We start from the raw sequence: 19,248 nt of genomic DNA on the forward strand, positions 1-19,248 counted from the left end.
TTTTTTTATATCTCCTGACCCATAGAGGGCACTGTGCCAGAACGCTGCAGGTCATTTCAGGGCATGATGGCTATGACACATACAATTCTCATCATAATATTTCAAATACATCAAAGCATTACAGCCTCAAATACAATTTTGAGCATTCTTCATTTAATTTGTTGAAGTGCCATTCAAATATGGTTTGGTCTATCAAAATTCTTTTAATAATGTTTTGTCCTGAGTGTCTCCAGATGATGCACGTCAATATTTGTGTAAATAAGACTTACGGCCTGGGACGAGTTCGAAAAAGTAGGTTTTTATGAAAATTCTAAATGGTGGAAAATCTAGTCGGGCAGAAATTTAAACCATGGTATGCTTTGGCCGGTGCTTGGCCCCTAATAAATACACAAAGATCTGAACAGACAGGAAGAAAACCAACCAACGATCCAGCTCAGGACAGCGAACAGGTGGGGCCAATAAAGGGAGAGAAATCAAACCAATGTTACACCAATGAACTAATAATGAGGAGACAAGGAGGCGGGATGTGACGGAAGACTGAGAGGCAATACGGAAACTAAACAAATCCACGTGCTCTCACAGACACAAACACCTGAATGAGATGAGCACATATCGCCAGAGACAAGGCAACATGTGCTCATGCCAAACAACAGGCAAGACGGGGGCATTTGTGCTGGGGTTCCACAAATAAACAAGCACCGAAGGGGCCAAACCCCAGCACAACACGACAACGAATCATGACCCAGACACGCAGCGCAAGTTGAGCGCAACGCGAAGCCTCACCCTAATCCTAACCCGAGGTCATGAGAGACAAACGCAACACATTGACATGAGTGCATGCCACAAGAACGACATAAGAGCAATGCACTCAACAAGACAAGAGAATGCATGACAGTGCCAAAAGGACAAGCCATGCACTCTCACATAGACAACACAAGAGTGTCAGACCTCAACCACAAACACAACAAAACACAATCAACAAAACACAATCAACAAAAGTGGCTGAACTCTGACATATAAAGATGACACATTTATTAGTCATAATCTCTTGTAATGTGAAAATAGTGTTCATACATTTAATTTGTGGACTGAAGTTGTTTTCCAGTTCCATACTAGCGTTACAGCTTGTCCATATATTTTTTTGTTTGCTGCAGGTATCTGGCAGGGCTGTCTTATATCGATGCACGCAGAGTCGGGGTTTTCGGAAAGGTGGGGATTAAAGGAATATTCCAGGTTTAATACAAGTTACTCTCAATCGACAGCATTTGTGGCATAATGTTGATTACCACAAATATAAATTTCGACTCGTCCCTTTTCTTTAAAAAAGCACAAATGCGTTCCAGTGAGACAGTCAATGGGGTTTAATCTGTAAACATTAAAATACTGATTCAAAAGTATAGACACAAGACATAAACAATATGTGTGTTAACATGATTTTACCATCATTAAAATCACTTAATAACCACATCTGTGGAAAGATAGAAACAATTTTACAACTTCTTTACCATGATGACATAACGCCATAAACCCTAAAGCGACTTTACAGCTCAAATAATATACGAGTTTTAACAGAAGAATGAATGTAAGTGCTTTTACAATTATAATATTATAATCTTCACATTTCTGCCTTTAAACCTCCAAAAATTGCCCCATTGACTTCCATTGTAAGTGTCTCACTGGAACTCACATTTGTGCTTGTTTGAAAGAAAAGGTCAGGTCAGATTTATCACCAGAATCATAAAGTGAAAACCACAGAAAAGTCCTGTAGTTGACAACAAGATCAAGTACTTTAAATAAACTGCATCTCTATCAAAGACACTAAATATACTCTAAATAATTTGTCCTTGGTTCCTGAGATCAAGAGTAGAATAGATGTTGTATTTATTGTTTCTTTTCAGGCATACGGCGGCTTCTTGAGTTCAATTCTTCTGCTGTCACACACATCTGAGCTGCGCTGTGGCATTGCCATGGCACCAGTGTTTGACTGGCAACTCTATGGTGCGTGTGGCACACACAAACTCACATTCATTATCTGACACAATAAACATTCTCACTTGTGTGTGTCTGTGTAAAGGTTCGACATTTACAGAACGATTCTTTGGCTTTCCCATAAAAAATGATCTCAAATACAAGGTAAGATATCATGACTTTCACTCTTACATCATGGTTGTGTGTACCTCAGATTACTCTTATATGCCAGTGTGTGTGTGTGTGTATCAGATCTCCAGTTTCGTGTCGAATGTCACTCACTCTGAGAGTTTAAAGTTTTTGATTCTTCATGGAACAGCAGACGGTGAGCTCATGACAGAATTCATGATACTTGCAGATATATAATGACGCATTATCATTTGACACTTAATTTCTCTCCTTCTATCAGCAAACGTTCATTTTCAACATACAGCAGAACTGGTGAAGCTACTGTCCGAGTTTAATGTGAAATATACGTTACAGGTGAGAGTTCAACTTAGTTTGTTTTCACTCCTAGTTTGAGTTCTCCAAGCGCTCTGAGCGGGATAACATTTATAGTTTCACTTTCATTTTATTTGTGCGATGACAAATGTTCTTGGCTCATACACGCAATGTGAACGACATAAAGGAGGAGATGCTCCATTCCTCTCAAACATATTTTCTAATGCACATAGAATTTCAAATGTTTTCCTTCATGTGAAATAAGGGCTTGTATGTTTTATCAAAGAACATTAACATAATGTGAGAGAGTGAAGAATTTAGGACAGAAATACAGTATATATCATTATTATTGCATAATGTCATATAATTGATGGTGTTGTCTAGGTTTCATAAATTATATAACATGTAAAATATAACTTATGTAATTCTATCCTTATATAATGCAATAATGTGCAATAATGTTTCATATATAATTCACGATTATTTAAAACCTTAAAAGTAATCATATAGCCCCATTTTATTTTATGAATTCAGGTTAAACATCACTTAATTACTTCTGAATGTGCAGGACAATCTGTAATAAACGTACGTGAACCTTAAGAAGTTTGACAATTTGTATGACAATTGCTTATGATAATCGTAAATATTTATGAAACACTATTGTCTGCCAAATGCCATAATCGTGAAAAGTGCAATGGGGTTGTTCGGGAGCTGTGGTGTGATCAACAGCGGGTCTGAGACCACAATAATGTGAAGAGGACCAAAAGAGAAACTGGGTCCTCTTAAGTCCACTTACATTGTGAACACCAAAAGCACTGAGATCATGAGTGGCTGGTTCACTTCAACCCAACTGTGTTTGGTTCACTTAAAACATTCTATATGTGAAACCACCCAACTTACATGCACCTGCTCGACATCCGACCTCACGCACTCAACCTTTAACCTTTCTGATCTCTGTGCAGATTTTCCCTGATGAGGGTGATGTTGTCATCAGCAGACGCTACATGCTAAACTCACTCATCTCCTTCATCAGAGAGTGCTTCCATGACAACTTACCTGTTACCAAGGAAACCAGTGATGACGACTAACATCTGTGGCCACCCCTCCTCCTCATTTACATATTTATTCACAATGTCACCTGAAGAAGAGGCAGAGAGATAGATGAGTCACACAGCATCAGATCTAGAACAGCTGATTCATTCTCACACATTGATTGAGCAGCAGCACAACTCATGAAACGCACATCTTACCAGGCTGAAACATTAACAATTAAATGTGATTTCTGATAACACTTTTTTAATTGATCAGAAAGAGACAAAGTAATAATACATTGCATTATCTTGAAAAGTCCAAACTATGACCATCTTACATATGTTTATTTTATAATCCCCTAGAATTGCTGAACGTCAACTTGCTGTCTGTCTATATGTTATAGAGTAGAAGTCTGTTTCCTTTGTCACTTCATAACCTGTTGTCACATGTTGTCTGTTTACAGGATAATCTAATTAAACACTTTGAAGCATTTGCTGTTTGTAACATTTCACACTTGTAAAAATTTAGAAAACAATCAAATAAATGTTATTCATTACATATATTAAGTGTTTGACTGTGTCTCATTTATTACACACTCTCTGCCACTGTAAATGCTGAAGTAACGGCCCATATTCACAGTGGTGCCATCAATCATTATTGACGGGAATGACATCGAGGCTGAAAATTACATGCAATGTAGGAGCTTTATACAGCTACAGTGCACATTTAAGAGACTGAATTCTATCCATCACAGCCTTGTTTTCATTTACGTTAAAAAACAGATATGGCGCTACTGTGATTGACGTCTATTATCAGCAAGAGCTTTGATAAAGATGATGAATAAATGCTTATAGACTTCTTAATTTAGGAATATAATATGCTATGAACACAGAAAAGGACAATAAATGAAAAATGTTTACTACAGACCAAAGATGTTCTAGAAAACCTGGAGGGAGTGTTTTGTTAGTGTTCCCATTCATCTACATGCCGCAGGACCTTCTTTGCTTCATTGACTCTCCAGAAACATTTTTAAGATGTAAATGGCATGTGACTGATCACTCTGGATTATGGTGAAAGTAGGGCTGCACGATTATGACAAAAATCAGAACTGTCAATTATTTTGCTTGATATTGTAATTGCAATCCATTTTTATGGACCCACTTTATATTAAGTCAAGAGACTTTTGCTGAAAGATACCACTGCCATCAGGGAATTCTATTGCATGAAGGGGTGTACCTGGACTGCAACTATGTTTAGGTAGGTGGCACGTGTCAAATTGACATCCACATGAATGGTCGGACGCAAGGATTCCCTGCAGATTATTTCCCAGAGCATCACACTCCCTCTACCGGCTTGTCGTCTTCAGTGCATCCTGATGCCATCACTTCCCCAGGTCAATGCCGCACACGTACACGGCCGTCCACGTGATGTAAAAGAAAAAGGGACTCATCGGACCATGTAAAGTTCTTCCATTCCTCCTAGGTCCACTTTCGAGGCTTGCGATTGTAGGTGCTTTTGATGGTGGAGAGGGGTCCACATACGCTCCTCTGTGGAGATTGTCAAGAGCACCAAATTCCTTGGTGTTCACCTGGCGGAGAACCTCACCTGGTCCCTCAACACCAGCTCTATCACCAAGAAAGCCCAGCAGCATCTCTACTTTCTTCGAAGGCTGAGGAAAGCACATCTCCCACCCCCCATCCTCACTATATTCTATTGAGAGCATCCTGAGCAGCTGCATCACTACCTGGTTTGGGACTTGTACCGTTTCGGACCGCAAAGCCCTGCAGAGGATAGTGAGGACAGCTGAGAAGATCATCGGGGTCTCTCTTCCCTCCATCAAAGACATTTACAAAAAACACTGCATCCGCAAAGCAACCAGCATTGTGGACGACCCCACACACCCCTCACACAAACTCTTCACCCTCCTGCCGTCTGGCAAGAGGTACCGAAGCATTCGGGCCCTCACGGCCAGACTGTGTAACAGCTTCTTCCCCCAAGCTATCAGACTCCTCAATACTCAGAGACTGGACTGACACACACACACACACACACACACACACACAAACACAAACACACACACACACGTGTCCTGAGATGCACTTTAATTAATGTCTGCTTTCTCAATAACTGCTATGTGTATAGAACACTATCTCATAGTATGTTATGTTTACATTTGGCATTTTTAGAAACTGTCATCTTTTGCACTACTGAGTACTGGTCTCTCACTGTCTCTCACTGTCTCTCACTGTGCCTATTGTCCTGTTAATTGTTAGTAATTTATTGTACTGTCCCATAATTTTTGCACACGTTTGCACATGCACTTTATATAGGTATTTTATTTAGTTGCGGAGTCCCATGTGGTTCTGTGTTTGTCCTATGTTGTTTTTATGTAGCACCATGGTCCTGGAGGAACGTTGTCTCGTTTCACTGTGTACTGTACTAACTGTATATGGTTGAACCACAATAAAAATCACTTGACTTGACTTGATACGCAGGCCAATATGCAGCACGATGTGATACACTGTGTGTTGTGACACATTCCTCCCATAACCATCATATACATTTTCCGTGACTTGTGCCACAGTAGACCTTCTGTTGGCTCGGACTACATGAGATTTGTTGCTCTTGCGCATTGAGTCTTATGCCTCCTACACAATACACATCTTTCAAAGATGTCGGATCGTGGTACCGTTCATATTTCACAACTGTTTGTCTTGTCACTGAAGTCATGGCATTTTCAAATTACACGACGAATCGGTGACAGGGGTGAACAGGTTACAAAACATTTCACTATTGATGAATCCCAGACGACTCTTCTTGGACTCCAAATTACGTTTCACAACAGAGTACACGTGAGAAGTGATAGGAGAGACGAAAACTAATGCATGATCATATGCTGTGAGAATATGATGTGTATGTTTTTAATCATATATTTTATTGGTTACAATATGAAAATGTTCCTCCTACAGTAACATCGATCTATTTGCTAACCTGACTGTCCAAGAGAATTGTCGATTTCTCTCCCTCTCTTCTCTTTCTCACCCGGTTGTGGGACAGTTCAGAGGAAACATCAAATAGGTTCTGGTGCTCCTGCCAATGTTCCTCTAATTTATCCTCCATTTCTTCAGTCCAATGAGTCTTTCTTGATACCGCAGCCGCTAGTTGATGTTCTGTTGCAGGTACATCAGGACTCCTCCCACTGAAACTTCCCGCCCCGTTTCTTGCTCTCTCATTGGCTGTAGGTTGTATTCAGTCAAAACACATTTCACATTGCACGATTTGGAGTCACAGACGGGTCCAGATATTTAACATCCTAGATATCTCGCTGACATCGGCGACGCGTCTGTGCTTCTCTCAGATCGCATCTTTGATACAGTCAGATGCCGTTCATACATTCGCTCACAGGAGCGAGCTCTGATTTGCCTATGATTTTGGACTTTTGTCTGCGCTCTCCACAAAAATGTAGGTGAGGGAAAATCGGGCCTAAAATCATGTACTGTAAATTCGGGATTAGGCGCCCAACACCCTGTTTATTTTTTAAGCATTTTGCAAACAAAAGGGGAATCTTGCATCTTTGCTGTGAAATGGGCTTCAGTGCAGGATGGGGAGTGTCCAAAGAAATGGTCCAGGATGGGTGGACGCATCCTGCAGCTTCTGCGGTGGCCTGACTTTCCAGGAGCCACAGGAAGTTTAAGGGGAAGGTCGTCCTGCTTCCTCGGCCTGCGTGTGGTACTTCCTGGCCACTCATCTAACCTGCACCAGGGTTCTGAGGGAGCAGGTCTGGTGTACGTCTAATTCGGCTACATTCACATCAAGTGTGCCTCATCATCTGCTGCCCAAATGAAGCTTATTAAATTGCACCTCTCCTCTCTCCTGCCACCTCCTGTTGTGAGCCTGGCTGAAGGACAGCTCTCAGAGGTGGGGGGATGATGACGAAAGGGAGGGGTGGGTCGTTTACCACAATTGCCATTTAATTGTCATTATTAGATTTATAAAAAATAATGATTTGGCTGATAAATGAGCATTTCATTTAGTTAGAAGCACTTTAAAAGAGGGATGCTCCATTACCGATTTTCTTGTCATCTGATCGGCCAGTACTGATCCCGATAATGATCATTTAATCTTTTATCTGGAACGCTGTCACAACTGGTTATATGTAAGCTTTCTGATCACTGTTAACTGAATTATCCTGTTGGTAATAGCTGACAAGTTTTTGCTGACAGAAATAATGTATGTTTGTTTATTTATAATCAAATAAAACAACACAAAAATATTCATCTTAAAATGAACGTTTTTAATAAAAAAAGAATAAGACCTGTATTTTAAATGATAGATAGCAGTTTCGTCTTCCCATTTTAGTAATTGTTTGCACAAATACAAATTGTAATACATTAGGAAGAAGGAAAGAACAACACAGTAGACCAGCAACCACTGATGACATGTGCATATTAGCAATCACATCTTCTCACAAAAAGACTGAATCAAACTAATTCTTGCTAATTTGACTATGTGTCTGATTATTTATAGTCTTACTATAATGTCCATCTAACCATCAAACTTATCTTTTACATTTACATTTGGCAGACGCTTTTATCCAAAGCGACTTACAGAGCCCTTATTACAGGGACAATCCCCCCGGAGCAACCAGGAGTTAAGTGCCTTACTCAAGGACACAACGGTGGTGGCTGTGGGGCTCGAACCAGCATCTTTCTGATTACCAGATTACCAGTTATGTGCTTAGACCACTACACCACCACCATCTTTCAAACCAACATAAAGCTTTGTCTTGACAAACTTTCCCTATTTAGTTTTCTTTTCATTGGTTTCCTTTTTTTACACCACAGACCAGTTTTGTTTTAATACATATTCTTGCAGACCAGCGGACAGGAGGACGAGGGACAGGTGCGACACTTCTCATGTTTCATTTCAACTGTAATAGATTATCAGAACGAGCACAGAAATCAATAATTAATTACGCTTCTAGAGAATCCTTCATGGATTAAAAGTTACCCTAAAACCTCATGATTCATGATTGCTCTTGGTGTGCAGTTTTACTCTCAGCATTAAACTGTGCTTATTTTATTCCATCTGTACAACACAAAACATTTTATATTAATGAAGTTTCTGATGAACCCTTCTGTTCGTAATGACTCTACAGCTATGTTCAGACTGTCAGTCCAAGTCCAAGTCTGAATGGCAAATAATCACATGAAATACAATTTTTACAAATCCGTTTCAGGTTACATTCATGTGGGTTTTTCATTCTGAACGCTCTGATCAGATCTCAAGTGTAAAGTGTATGTAACCTATTCACGCTACACAAGCACACGTTATGATCACATGTTGTTGCAGGAAACATGCTGTGTGATGGCGGACTGTTCTATTGGTCTGATAATATTATTAATGGAATCTTCTGAAGTTTCATCAAATGTGGCAATCACACGAGTCCACCAATCACTGATGTCTGTCTGGATCACACACCTCTTTGAACTAGGATACCGGCGGAGACAACAGCACGAAATAAAGTGGCACATACCAGCCTCCTTCTTCTCTGCCACTGCCTTGTAAGGTGTAGTCCAGGTGTAGTATGTTAAATGCTCAAATTTCTATTCCATCCCTCTATGTTGTTTTTTTGCATACTGATGCAATGTCATTGCAATAGCAAACTATGCAGATATGCCAGAAAATGATGATAGTAATGGGACACAAATCGGACCCGATCAGTTGCGATTTACAGTGTAGACAGTTTTCCGATTTCCGATTGTTTTTGGACTGACAGTCTTAACATGACACTATTACAGTCGCATCTATCTGAGCCCTACAACAGTGTTCACATAAGAAACAGAAGTTAAGAGAAAACAGTCTGGTTTTGACTAGTGGTTTATTTATAGCGGTAATTGTCATTACTAGACATAACTATCAGTCCAACCCCCCACCTCATCCCATCCCATCCAATCCCATCCCATCAACACAGCAAAACTAAACAATTAGCGAAACAAAAGCCCCCAAGAAACAAATAAACTAATTAAAAACATTCAGTGACTGGATTCATCCTGTGATCATCTCTAAGCTGACATGAGATATGATGGGCGTAAAAAATATACGTCTATACACACTCTTCTGTACAGCACCCAGAATGCATTGCACGTGTACACTCTTTTTCTTATCTGAGAGCATCATGCACATGTGTGTTTCTGACACCTGACCGTCTTCAAGAAGAACCGTGAGGTTTTGTCAAACAAAATGATGGTTCTTACCCATGAGTGGTTGTCATGGAGACGGTAACTCTTTCCTGTGAAGTAACTATGGAAATGCAGCCCTCCTCAACAGAGAGACAGAAAGTGATGCAAAGCAAAAGATCATGCAGTGGCTGGAGCAGTCTGTGCTGTGATTGACCGACAAATAAACCAATCAGAGTCCAGTGGGAGTTCTCAGTGATTTCTGATATGTGAAATATTTTCATGTTTGTCTTGGCGATCAAATCCATTTCCAGCAACAATATCACAAACACACACACACACACTCACACAGCTCTAATGCACATATCCATCATAACTGTTACACACATGCAAATATACTTTTTCACACTCTCAGAGTAGAAGGTATCATTAGTTGTGTGCTTGTGTGTTTGTGTGTGTGTGTGTGTGTGTGTGTGTGTGTGTGTTTGTGTGCTGGTGTGTGTGTGTGTGTGTGTGTGTGTAACGGTTCTGATTAAAGATGTTTGATGTTTTTGACGTCCAGTGTGTTTTGTCGTCCCATTGTGTGTGTTGTGTGCTGCATGTCATCTTCACTCTTCTTCCTCTTCCTCTTCCTCACTGATGGGAAGCATTTCCTCCTGCAGACATGATCTGAAGTAGCTGCTCAGTGTCACTGCCAGGTGTCGTCTGCTGCTCTTAGACAGGAAGTGACCTTCATCTGGATAAATCTAAACAACAACCAACCAGCAAATTATCAATAAAATGCTAAACAATTAAAATTACATTCAACTATCAATAAATTTACAGTAATTAGGGTTAGGGTACTGTCATAAGGGAATGAGACATTATGTCGATGAAGTGACACTAGGGGTCGCTCTTGGGAGGCTTCGATAGTAACGAGACGTTCCCCTTCTGTCACTCACTCGACGTTGTGTCAATGAAGTGACACTAGGGGTCCGATATACAAAATGCCACAATGACTGAACTGATCACGTGAACTGCCGATGCAGGTGTAGGCAAGCTACTATGAGCGTAGGAACAGATGCACTCGGGCTGCGCGGAGCCTCCCCAGATGCCCTGAGAAGTACCAAATATGGGAGCAGGCCACACTAGCGTGGTCTTTTCTCCATAAGTTTTTCTTTCCATAGAAAAAATATTCAGCCGGGGCCTAAAAATGCTCATAAAACACGCCGGGGAAGGTGTCATTTTCCATTCCTATTCTGTCAGGGGAAAAAGGCCGGTTCTGGCAAGCCAGCGCGACTGGTTGGGAAGCGATAACCACGCACCCAAGCTCTGGGAAAGGGGCACTAAGGGAAGGATCACATCCAACGTTCCTGGGACATCACTTCCAGGAAGAACAAGACTGGAGGGGGCGTGGCCGTGAGCGGCACACCGAACCCAAAACCCAGTCGTCAAGCCTTCGCCGTCCAACATCACCAAGGCTCTCTCCAATGCAGCGATTGACATCTCATCCGGCTCACAAGCTCAGGAAGAGACATGATGTTGGCAGTGAAGTGAGCCTGTCTCATCCCAGTGCTGGACAGAAGCAAACGAGCATACCGGGAAGTGGGTTGTCCATGGGGAATTCACCTGGAGGAACAGTACGGGGAACCGTGCCCACTGAAGCCCCCGAATAGCCTCCAGCTTCAACCAAAGCGGTCTCGTACCCGTAGGTAAAAGGAGCCGCAAGGGGGACAGCCAAAGTGGTTTTTCCTTGAAAGAAGGAAAGCCGTGACCACAACGTTGCCATGGTTACGCTCTCGTAGTGATAACATAAACCATCCAAGAACGCTTCCTCAATGCGCAGGAATGAGAGGGAGTGATCGTGACCGACAGAGGTGGAGAGGTAACGACCGCATCCAGGAAAGGCACAGAGACAGAAGGGCATCTTTAAAAAGACGTACCTTTAAGAAGACGTTCAATGTCACTGTGCCTGCTCTAATAGAGGAAACACACACTCTTTTAGAGGAAAAGCTCTTTAAAGCGCTGTTTAAGCGCCCAGGGGTGTAGTCTGCAGCGGAGTGCAGAGTGGAGAGAGAGAACCGCTGGAATGTGCCGTATGTTCAAAAGCAATGCGTCGCAGAGAGGTGAATGGATGGCAGTAGTATTCAGCTCAGCTGTTAATACAACCGCTCGGCTCCAAAGAAAAAGTCTGAATGAATTCCCTGCTGTCCCCCCTTTTATACCTGTATGTTGGGGAAGTGGCATGCAAATTCAAATCGCCAATTCTCATTGGCCTTTTCTCAAAGATCTGAAGGTGAATCAGGCTCCCAAGAGCGACCTCTAGTGTCACTTCATCGACACACTATGAGTGAGTGACAGAAGGGGAACTAAATCTAATGAGAAAACAAGTTGTCATGTTTCTTTGTATAGTCCTTTTCACAATACACATTGTTTTTAAAGCAGCTTTACAGAAAATCATATTGTAAAGTCTTGGCTAATTGATTTTGTCTTTAGACCCCCAGTGAGCAGCTGAAGGCTGACTAACCCCACCGTAACCCTAATCCAGACTCGCTGTGGGGGCCAGTTCCCCTCTGACCAACCCCACCCTAACCCTAATCCAGACTCGCTGTGGGGGCCAGTTCCCCTCTGACCAACCCCACCCTAACCCTAAACCAGACTCGCTGTGGGGGCCAGTTCCCCTCTGACCAACCCCACCCTAACCCTAAACCAGACTCGCTGTGGGGGCCAGTTCCCCTCTGACCAACCCCACCCTAACCCTAAACCAGACTCGCTGTGGGGGCCAGTTCCCCTCTGACCAACCCCACCCTAACCCTACACCAGACTCACTGTGGGGGCCAGTTCCCCTCTGACCAACCCCACCCTAACCCTACACCAGACTCACTGTGGGGGCCAGTTCCCCTCTGACTAACCCCACCCTAACCCTACGCCAGACTCACTGTGGGGGCCAGTTCCCCTCTGACTAACCCCACCCTAACCCTACGCCTGACTCACTGTGGGGGCCAGTTCCCCTCTGACTAACCCCACCCTAACCCTAAACCAGACTCACTGTGGGGGCCAGTTCCCCTCTGACTAACCCCACCCTAACCCTAAACCAGACTCACTGTGGGGGCCAGTTCCCCTCTGACTAACATCATGAATATAATGACAATAATACAAGTGTAAACTCCTCTCCCTCTTTAGGGTTCATGTGGAGTTTGAGTACCTGCAGGGTGTAGTTTGCTCCAACCTTCACCAGGTTCTTGATAAGTTCAGCTGTGTGCTGAAAATGAATGTTTGCTGCAGGAAACACAAACACACCAGATGTAAAACGCAAATGACAATCATCTGTGTTTGCTCCATATCTCACTCAATTCCTCTCACTTTATCTGCTTACTGCCTTTTTCTCTCTAACACACACACACACACACACACACACACACACACACACACACACACACGCACACAAACACACACATAAACACACACACACATACACACGCACACAAGTGACTGACCGTCTGCAGTGGCGTGAAGCAGCATGAGTGTCTGCTCTCTGAAGGCCTGTGTATTCTGCAGTACACTAGAGAACTAGAGAACACACACACACACACACACACAACTAATACACAGTATTCATTTTTCTAGAGCTGGACATTTTAACACGTTAATTTCAGTGATTGAAAGTTCACATTAATAGTTGTTTTTCTTTCACCAGCTGAAACATCACTAATGTTTTTCCCCACTTCCTGTTAGCACATTTAAATGTCCAGGCGGTAAACACTCGACTCGTCTGCACATCCCAACACAGAAACTGACTGTGTGCAGAAGTGCACTTATTTATTCACTGTTTCTTCTCAAAACAGATATTTCTTCTGTTTGTGCCCCCCTTAATATCTTGCAGTTTTATTTTTTTTTCTCCTATTTTCGTCAACTGTATGTTTTAAATAAAATCTATGATTGTAAATATTTGCACTGAAAACAATACGATTACGATTCTTTACCTAACGATTACGCAGTATCGTGAAATTTGAAATTTGGAAATGATTTGATTAGATCCCATTCGATAACATTATTTTAAAACGATTGATTATTGTCTTCAAAAATATGCAAAAAAAGATCTTACGTTTTTACGTGAATGTTCAGACAGCACAAGACTTGAGCACTAGAGTTACAGACAAATTTAGGAACAGTGAGGTGTGCGGCTGAATGTAGAAACAGAAAAATAATACTAATGTTACATGCATTATAGATCTGATATCAATCAAAGGTAACATAATGTATATGTAAACACACACACACACACACACACACAGACGGTATGTAAATAGTGGAATAAGCATTATAGATTTGCATAATATAACATTAATATTCATTGCACCAGTAATTACAAATATAATATGTCATGTGCTGACAGATAAGCCCCATATTTAAATCAGACAGGGTCATAGAATTAAAAACTATCTACAGTGGCAAGAAAATATATGTGCACCCTTAGTAATTAGCTGGTTTTCTGCTTTTCTACAAACACAATGTGCTTAAACTAACAACACACAAACAATTATAATCTTTCATATCTTTATTGAACACATACCATTAAACATTCATAGTACTGTGGAAAAAGTAAGTGAACACTTTGGCATCAATAACATCAATCAAGCCTTTCCGATACATGCGGATTAGACCTGCACAACGTTAAGATGAATTTTGTACCATTCTTCCTTACAGAACTGCTTCAGTTCAGCTCACATTCTTAGGATGTCTGGTGTGAATGGTGTGGAACATTTTTATCAAGTTTAATATAAATGAATCAAGTGTAAATATAGCCATTTTATTCTACAATTATTTCTGATGGTCAAGTATGCATTTTACTGTGTGTGTGTCTGTGTGTGTGTGTGTGTGTGTGTGTGTGTGTGTGTGTGTGTGTGTGAGCGTGTATTTATCACTTTGTGGGGACCAAATGTCCCCATAAGGATAGTAAAACCCGAAATTTTTGACCTTGTGGGGACATTTTGTCGGTCCCCATGAGGAAAACAGCTTATAAATCATACTAAATTATGTTTTTTGAAAATGTAAAAATGCAGAATGTTTTCTGTGAGGGTTAGGTTTAGGGGTAGGGTTAGGTTTAGGGGATAGAATATAAAGTTTGTACAGTATAAAAACCATTATGTCTATGGAAAGTCCCCATAAAACATGGAAACACAACGCGTGTGTGTGTGTGTGTGTGTGTGTGTGTGTGTGTGTGTGTGTGTGTGTGTGTGTGTGTGTGTGTGTGTGTGTGTGTGTGTATGTGTGCGAGTATAGAGGCCTGTGAAAATTAGGCCCCTCAGAATGCAATGCGTGATCACATATGGTACTCATATATGGTAAACTTGAGTCTCATGGTTTGAAACTAGAGAAAATATATGATAAGGCCCCTTAAAGAGGTTCCAGATATTCTCTTCTTAAAAATAACAGACTGAAGACAGAAAAAAATGTATGGAAGGTTTTAGCCATGCCTTGTTAGACCTATGTAAGCGAGTGCAAACTCAAGACACATCAGTTGTTTCTGCAGGGGCAACTCGGCTTGTTATCTCTGATAATAAAGTCTATTTTCTGGCATCAAAAACTCCAAGTATTTCAGAGTGATTTTCACAAATTGGGCAGAAACCAAAACAACGGCTCTCTTGAGGTCATTCCACAGCATCTCTATTGGGTTAAGATCTGAACTCTGACTGGGACACCCCAAAAGGAGGATTTTCTTTTTTTGAAGTCCTTCTGTAGTGGATTTACTTCGATGTTTAGGGTCATTGTCCTGTTGCATCACCCAACTTTTACTGATCTTCAGCTGTTGCTCAGACACCCTGATATTATCCTGTAGGATATCTTGATAAACTTGGGAATACATTTTTCCATCAATGATGGCAAGCGGTCAGCCCCAAATCATGATGCCCCCTCCACCGTACTTCACTGTTTGGATGATTTCATGTTGGTATGTGGTGCCCTTTTTATGCGCAAACAATTTAACCGTAGTTTCATCAGTCCACAAAACATTTTCCCAGTAGTGTCAAGGTGGTCTCTGGCAAACTTCAGGCATGCAGAAATGTTTTGTTGTTTGAAAGCAGCGGCTTCCTTCGTGATGTCCTGCCATGAACACACACCTGTTTAATGTTTTATGTACAGTAGACTCATGAACACACACCTGTTTAATGTTTTATGTACAGTAGACTCATGAACCGAGATGTTCACCAGTTCCAATGATTCCTTCAAGTCTTTATCGGTCACTCTAGGGTTCTTTATTACCTCATTGATCATTCTGTGGTGTGTCTTTGAGTCATCTTGACTGGACGACCACTTCTAGTGAGAGTACATATAGTACTAAATCATCTCCATTTATAGACAGTTTGTCTCACTGTGGACAGATGAATATCTAATGGCCACTTCTAGAGAGAGTACCTATAGTACTAAATCATCTCCATTTATAGACAGTTTGTCTAACTGTGGACAGATGAATATCTAACGGCCACTTCTAGAGAGAGTACCTATAGTACTAAATCATCTCCATTTATAGACAGTTTGTCTCACTGTGGACAGATGAATATCTAACGGCCACTTCTAGAGAGAGTACCTATAGTACTAAATCATCTCCATTTATTGACAACTGTGGACAGATGAATATCTAAGTTCTTCCAGATACATTTATAACACTTTCCAGTCTTCTGAGATCTCATGGTCCATGTCAGCAGTGCTTCTTGTGAAGAGCAAACTCAAAATATTTAAGTAGCTCTAACCCACACCTACAATCTCATTTCATTAACTGGATGCCAGGTTTGCCAACTCCTGACTCTAATTAGATTTTGTTGACGTTATTAGCCGAGGGGTTCACTTACTTTTTACACAGCACTGTGATTGTTTAATGGGACATGTTAGAGAAATTAAAGATTATATTTGTTTGTGTGTTGTTAGATTAAGCACATTGTGTTTGTCTATACTTCTGACTTAGATGAAGATGAGATCACATTTTATGATCAATTAATGCAGAAAACCAGCTAATTACAAAGGGTTCACTTACTTGTTCTTGCCACTGTATTAGTATTGTATAAAGGCGGTTTTACGAGGTATCTTGTGCCTGCAAGTTCCTTATTCATTTTCAATGGGAGAGGCGGCAGAACAGAGGAGGCTCCACATGTCAACCATGTTTACGAGAATTCTTATATTTTCACGGCTGCCACGTATCATTGACCAATCATAGGTAACTTTAATCAGCTGGCATTAATCTTTTAACTGATTAATTCCCTTCAGAACAGTCTGTAATGGCTCCCTATTCCCTATAAAGTGCACTATGTGGCAATCACCAGGGATGTCTCTAGGACTTGAGGAGGTTCGGGCTTAGCCCGGGAACATTTAAGGGGGTGTGGCTTTAGGTGACCCCCCATCTATTATAAATAAACACGCTCTACCTTTATGTTTTTTTCTGCACTCGGGCACCTTACTCACAATAAAAGTACAGTGATTCCCACAGGATTTTGTGAGACTATGGGGGTGGACCTTTGACCCTCTAGGGGGGTTCGCATGCTCCCCCATAAGAAAATGTTGTACATTTTAAAGTTAAATACATCCATCTGGTACACTTCAAGAACAAAATTAAGAGGCTAGTGTTGTGCTCTTGTAAACAGTTTGGTGCTATTAAAGCTACAGTAGGCAACTTTGAAATACATTTAATTGTGGGGAACAGCGCCCCCAATTCTTCCCCAAATACATGATGCTCTTCACCACCAGCCAGGGTTTAATGGACAGCTGTTCACAAACAGAGCCAAGGCCTGTCTCGCCAAAAGCGATTGGCTAAAATTAGCTGGATTGACACTACCCAACCCACATTTTTCAGTCTGTGGTGCTAACTAATCTCTCACAGGGGCTCATTTAACTTAGACACCATGTCTCTTCCTCATCTGGGGTTTGACATATCTTAAAATATTTCTGTATGCTCATTCTGAAAAGCAGGGTACAACCTAGGGATGTCAGTTTCAGCTTTTTATCTTTTAATGTTACCTCAGACTGCTAATAGCTAGTGAAGCCGTAAGCAGTGTAAGTGTATGCCAATTAACCTAGTAATGCTAACGTTAATTTACGTTAATCATCATGATTGTAACTTCGGCAGTAATATTATCTGTTTGCTCTTGTACACTTATGATGATAAATTGTGTGTATAAATGCAGTGGATACATTTAATGTTAGTTAACGTTAATTACCTCAAAGATTTCCTCCTCAACCAAATAAAGTTAGACGGATCCACGAATACTCCAGTGCAGATATCTGTGAGTATGTGAGCGCATGAGTTTACAGCAGCGGGTGAGGAGCTGACTGGCGCACGAGAGAGAGCGCAAAACACAACCTTTTATTTTATGTTATTATGAGACTGAGAAGTGTAAAAAGGTTTCGGTTCATTATATGAGACTGTGGTGGGCCGACAGAGTCTAATCAATGAATGGGAAACACTGAAGTATGTGTTGAAATGGAAATTTCAATGTATACCTCAAAAATGGTAAAACAATGTATTTTGGTATAACATTAGTTTACTCTAATATGAACATCCGAGTCAGTCAGTTGCTGGTTACTAGCATAAGTGGACTAGCACACCCCATGCAGACCATGTTTTTGCGAGAGAGGACATGAAGTGCTATGATCAGATCCATCTGGGTGAAGAGGTGATGCTTAGGATTTTTGCTGTGTTTATGTTCTATATTCTATTTGTGTTCTGATCTGATTTTCAGAGCAAAGTGCAATGTTGCATGTTGACTGATTTTACAATGTGGAGAGAAATAAATATCTTCATCAGTGTGGTCTTGTGTGTTGTGTTTAGTCAATATATTCATGGACTTTAACAATATCTCTGAAGAAATCAAAGCCAGACTATATCACATTCCCTTCAGTCTTGTGTGCTCTGAATCTCTTGTGAGAAGTCTCACGTAATCTGTGTAACAGTGCTTATTAATATAGTAATGATAATAGATCCTTATATTCAGTAATCAATGCATTGAAATTTCAGATCAATGCATCTTTAAACCCTTATTCAAATAATTTCATTACCATCATGGTGCATCTTTTTGTCTCGTACTTGTTATCATTAACAAAATCAATAAATCCTCATCAACGAACATTTAAGTCAGTAATTTCGGTGAGGATATTTACATTACTCGCACAGCCTCTGACCTGATATCTGCTGTCGTCCTGAAGAGGAAACCCCAGATAACGCTCAGAGAAAGCTGAGGCTGAACGACACAGAGAGAGAGAGAGAGAGAGAGAGAGAGAGAGAGAGAGAGAGAGAGAGACATTGATGAGTTGCACTGACAAGTGCTTTGAGTGTAATGTTAGAAAAGTGCTATAAAATATAACATTCATGTATTCATTCATTCATCCTCTCAAACACCAACAGTGAATACAGAAGATGTCTGAACATGAATGTGTGCAGCTACTGAACATACAAAATAAAGGTGAGTGTTTTCACCTGGGGATGCAGCGGTATACCGGTTTCACGGTATGAAAATTGACGGCTTTCATCCCATGTACATTTGCTTATCTACAGTATTGAGAAAATAAAACGCAACTGGACGGAGAGTCTCACCATCTGCACATCTCATTTCTTACTCGACTGCCTGTTAGACTCTTTCACTTGCCCGCAACCCCCCCCCAC

The 19,248-nt window shown here is 41.1% G+C and overlaps 2 protein-coding genes across 2 annotated transcripts in view; one reads left to right on the forward strand and one right to left on the reverse strand.

The window, feature by feature from the left end:
* Positions 1-3,895, forward strand: part of LOC127655043 (inactive dipeptidyl peptidase 10-like) — a 62,451-nt gene extending 58,556 nt beyond the window's left edge. Inside the window, exons 21-26 of the mRNA XM_052142636.1 lie at positions 1,155-1,209; positions 1,899-1,998; positions 2,075-2,133; positions 2,221-2,293; positions 2,378-2,451; positions 3,372-3,895. Coding sequence (XP_051998596.1) covers positions 1,155-1,209; positions 1,899-1,998; positions 2,075-2,133; positions 2,221-2,293; positions 2,378-2,451; positions 3,372-3,497 — 487 coding nt within the window. The 3' untranslated portion in view covers positions 3,498-3,895. The remainder of the gene's footprint in view (positions 1-1,154; positions 1,210-1,898; positions 1,999-2,074; positions 2,134-2,220; positions 2,294-2,377; positions 2,452-3,371) is intronic.
* Positions 3,896-7,763: 3,868 nt separating this feature from the next.
* LOC127654954 (inactive dipeptidyl peptidase 10-like) overlaps positions 7,764-19,248 on the reverse strand; it is a 47,173-nt gene continuing 35,688 nt past the window's right edge. The window contains exons 23-26 of the mRNA XM_052142538.1: positions 18,768-18,826; positions 13,097-13,169; positions 12,805-12,878; positions 7,764-10,366 (exon numbers count right to left, since the gene is read on the reverse strand). Coding sequence (XP_051998498.1) covers positions 10,229-10,366; positions 12,805-12,878; positions 13,097-13,169; positions 18,768-18,826 — 344 coding nt within the window. The 3' untranslated portion in view covers positions 7,764-10,228. The remainder of the gene's footprint in view (positions 10,367-12,804; positions 12,879-13,096; positions 13,170-18,767; positions 18,827-19,248) is intronic.

This window comes from Xyrauchen texanus, chromosome 14, assembly GCF_025860055.1.
Source record: "Xyrauchen texanus isolate HMW12.3.18 chromosome 14, RBS_HiC_50CHRs, whole genome shotgun sequence".
Classification (NCBI taxonomy): domain Eukaryota; kingdom Metazoa; phylum Chordata; class Actinopteri; order Cypriniformes; family Catostomidae; genus Xyrauchen; species Xyrauchen texanus.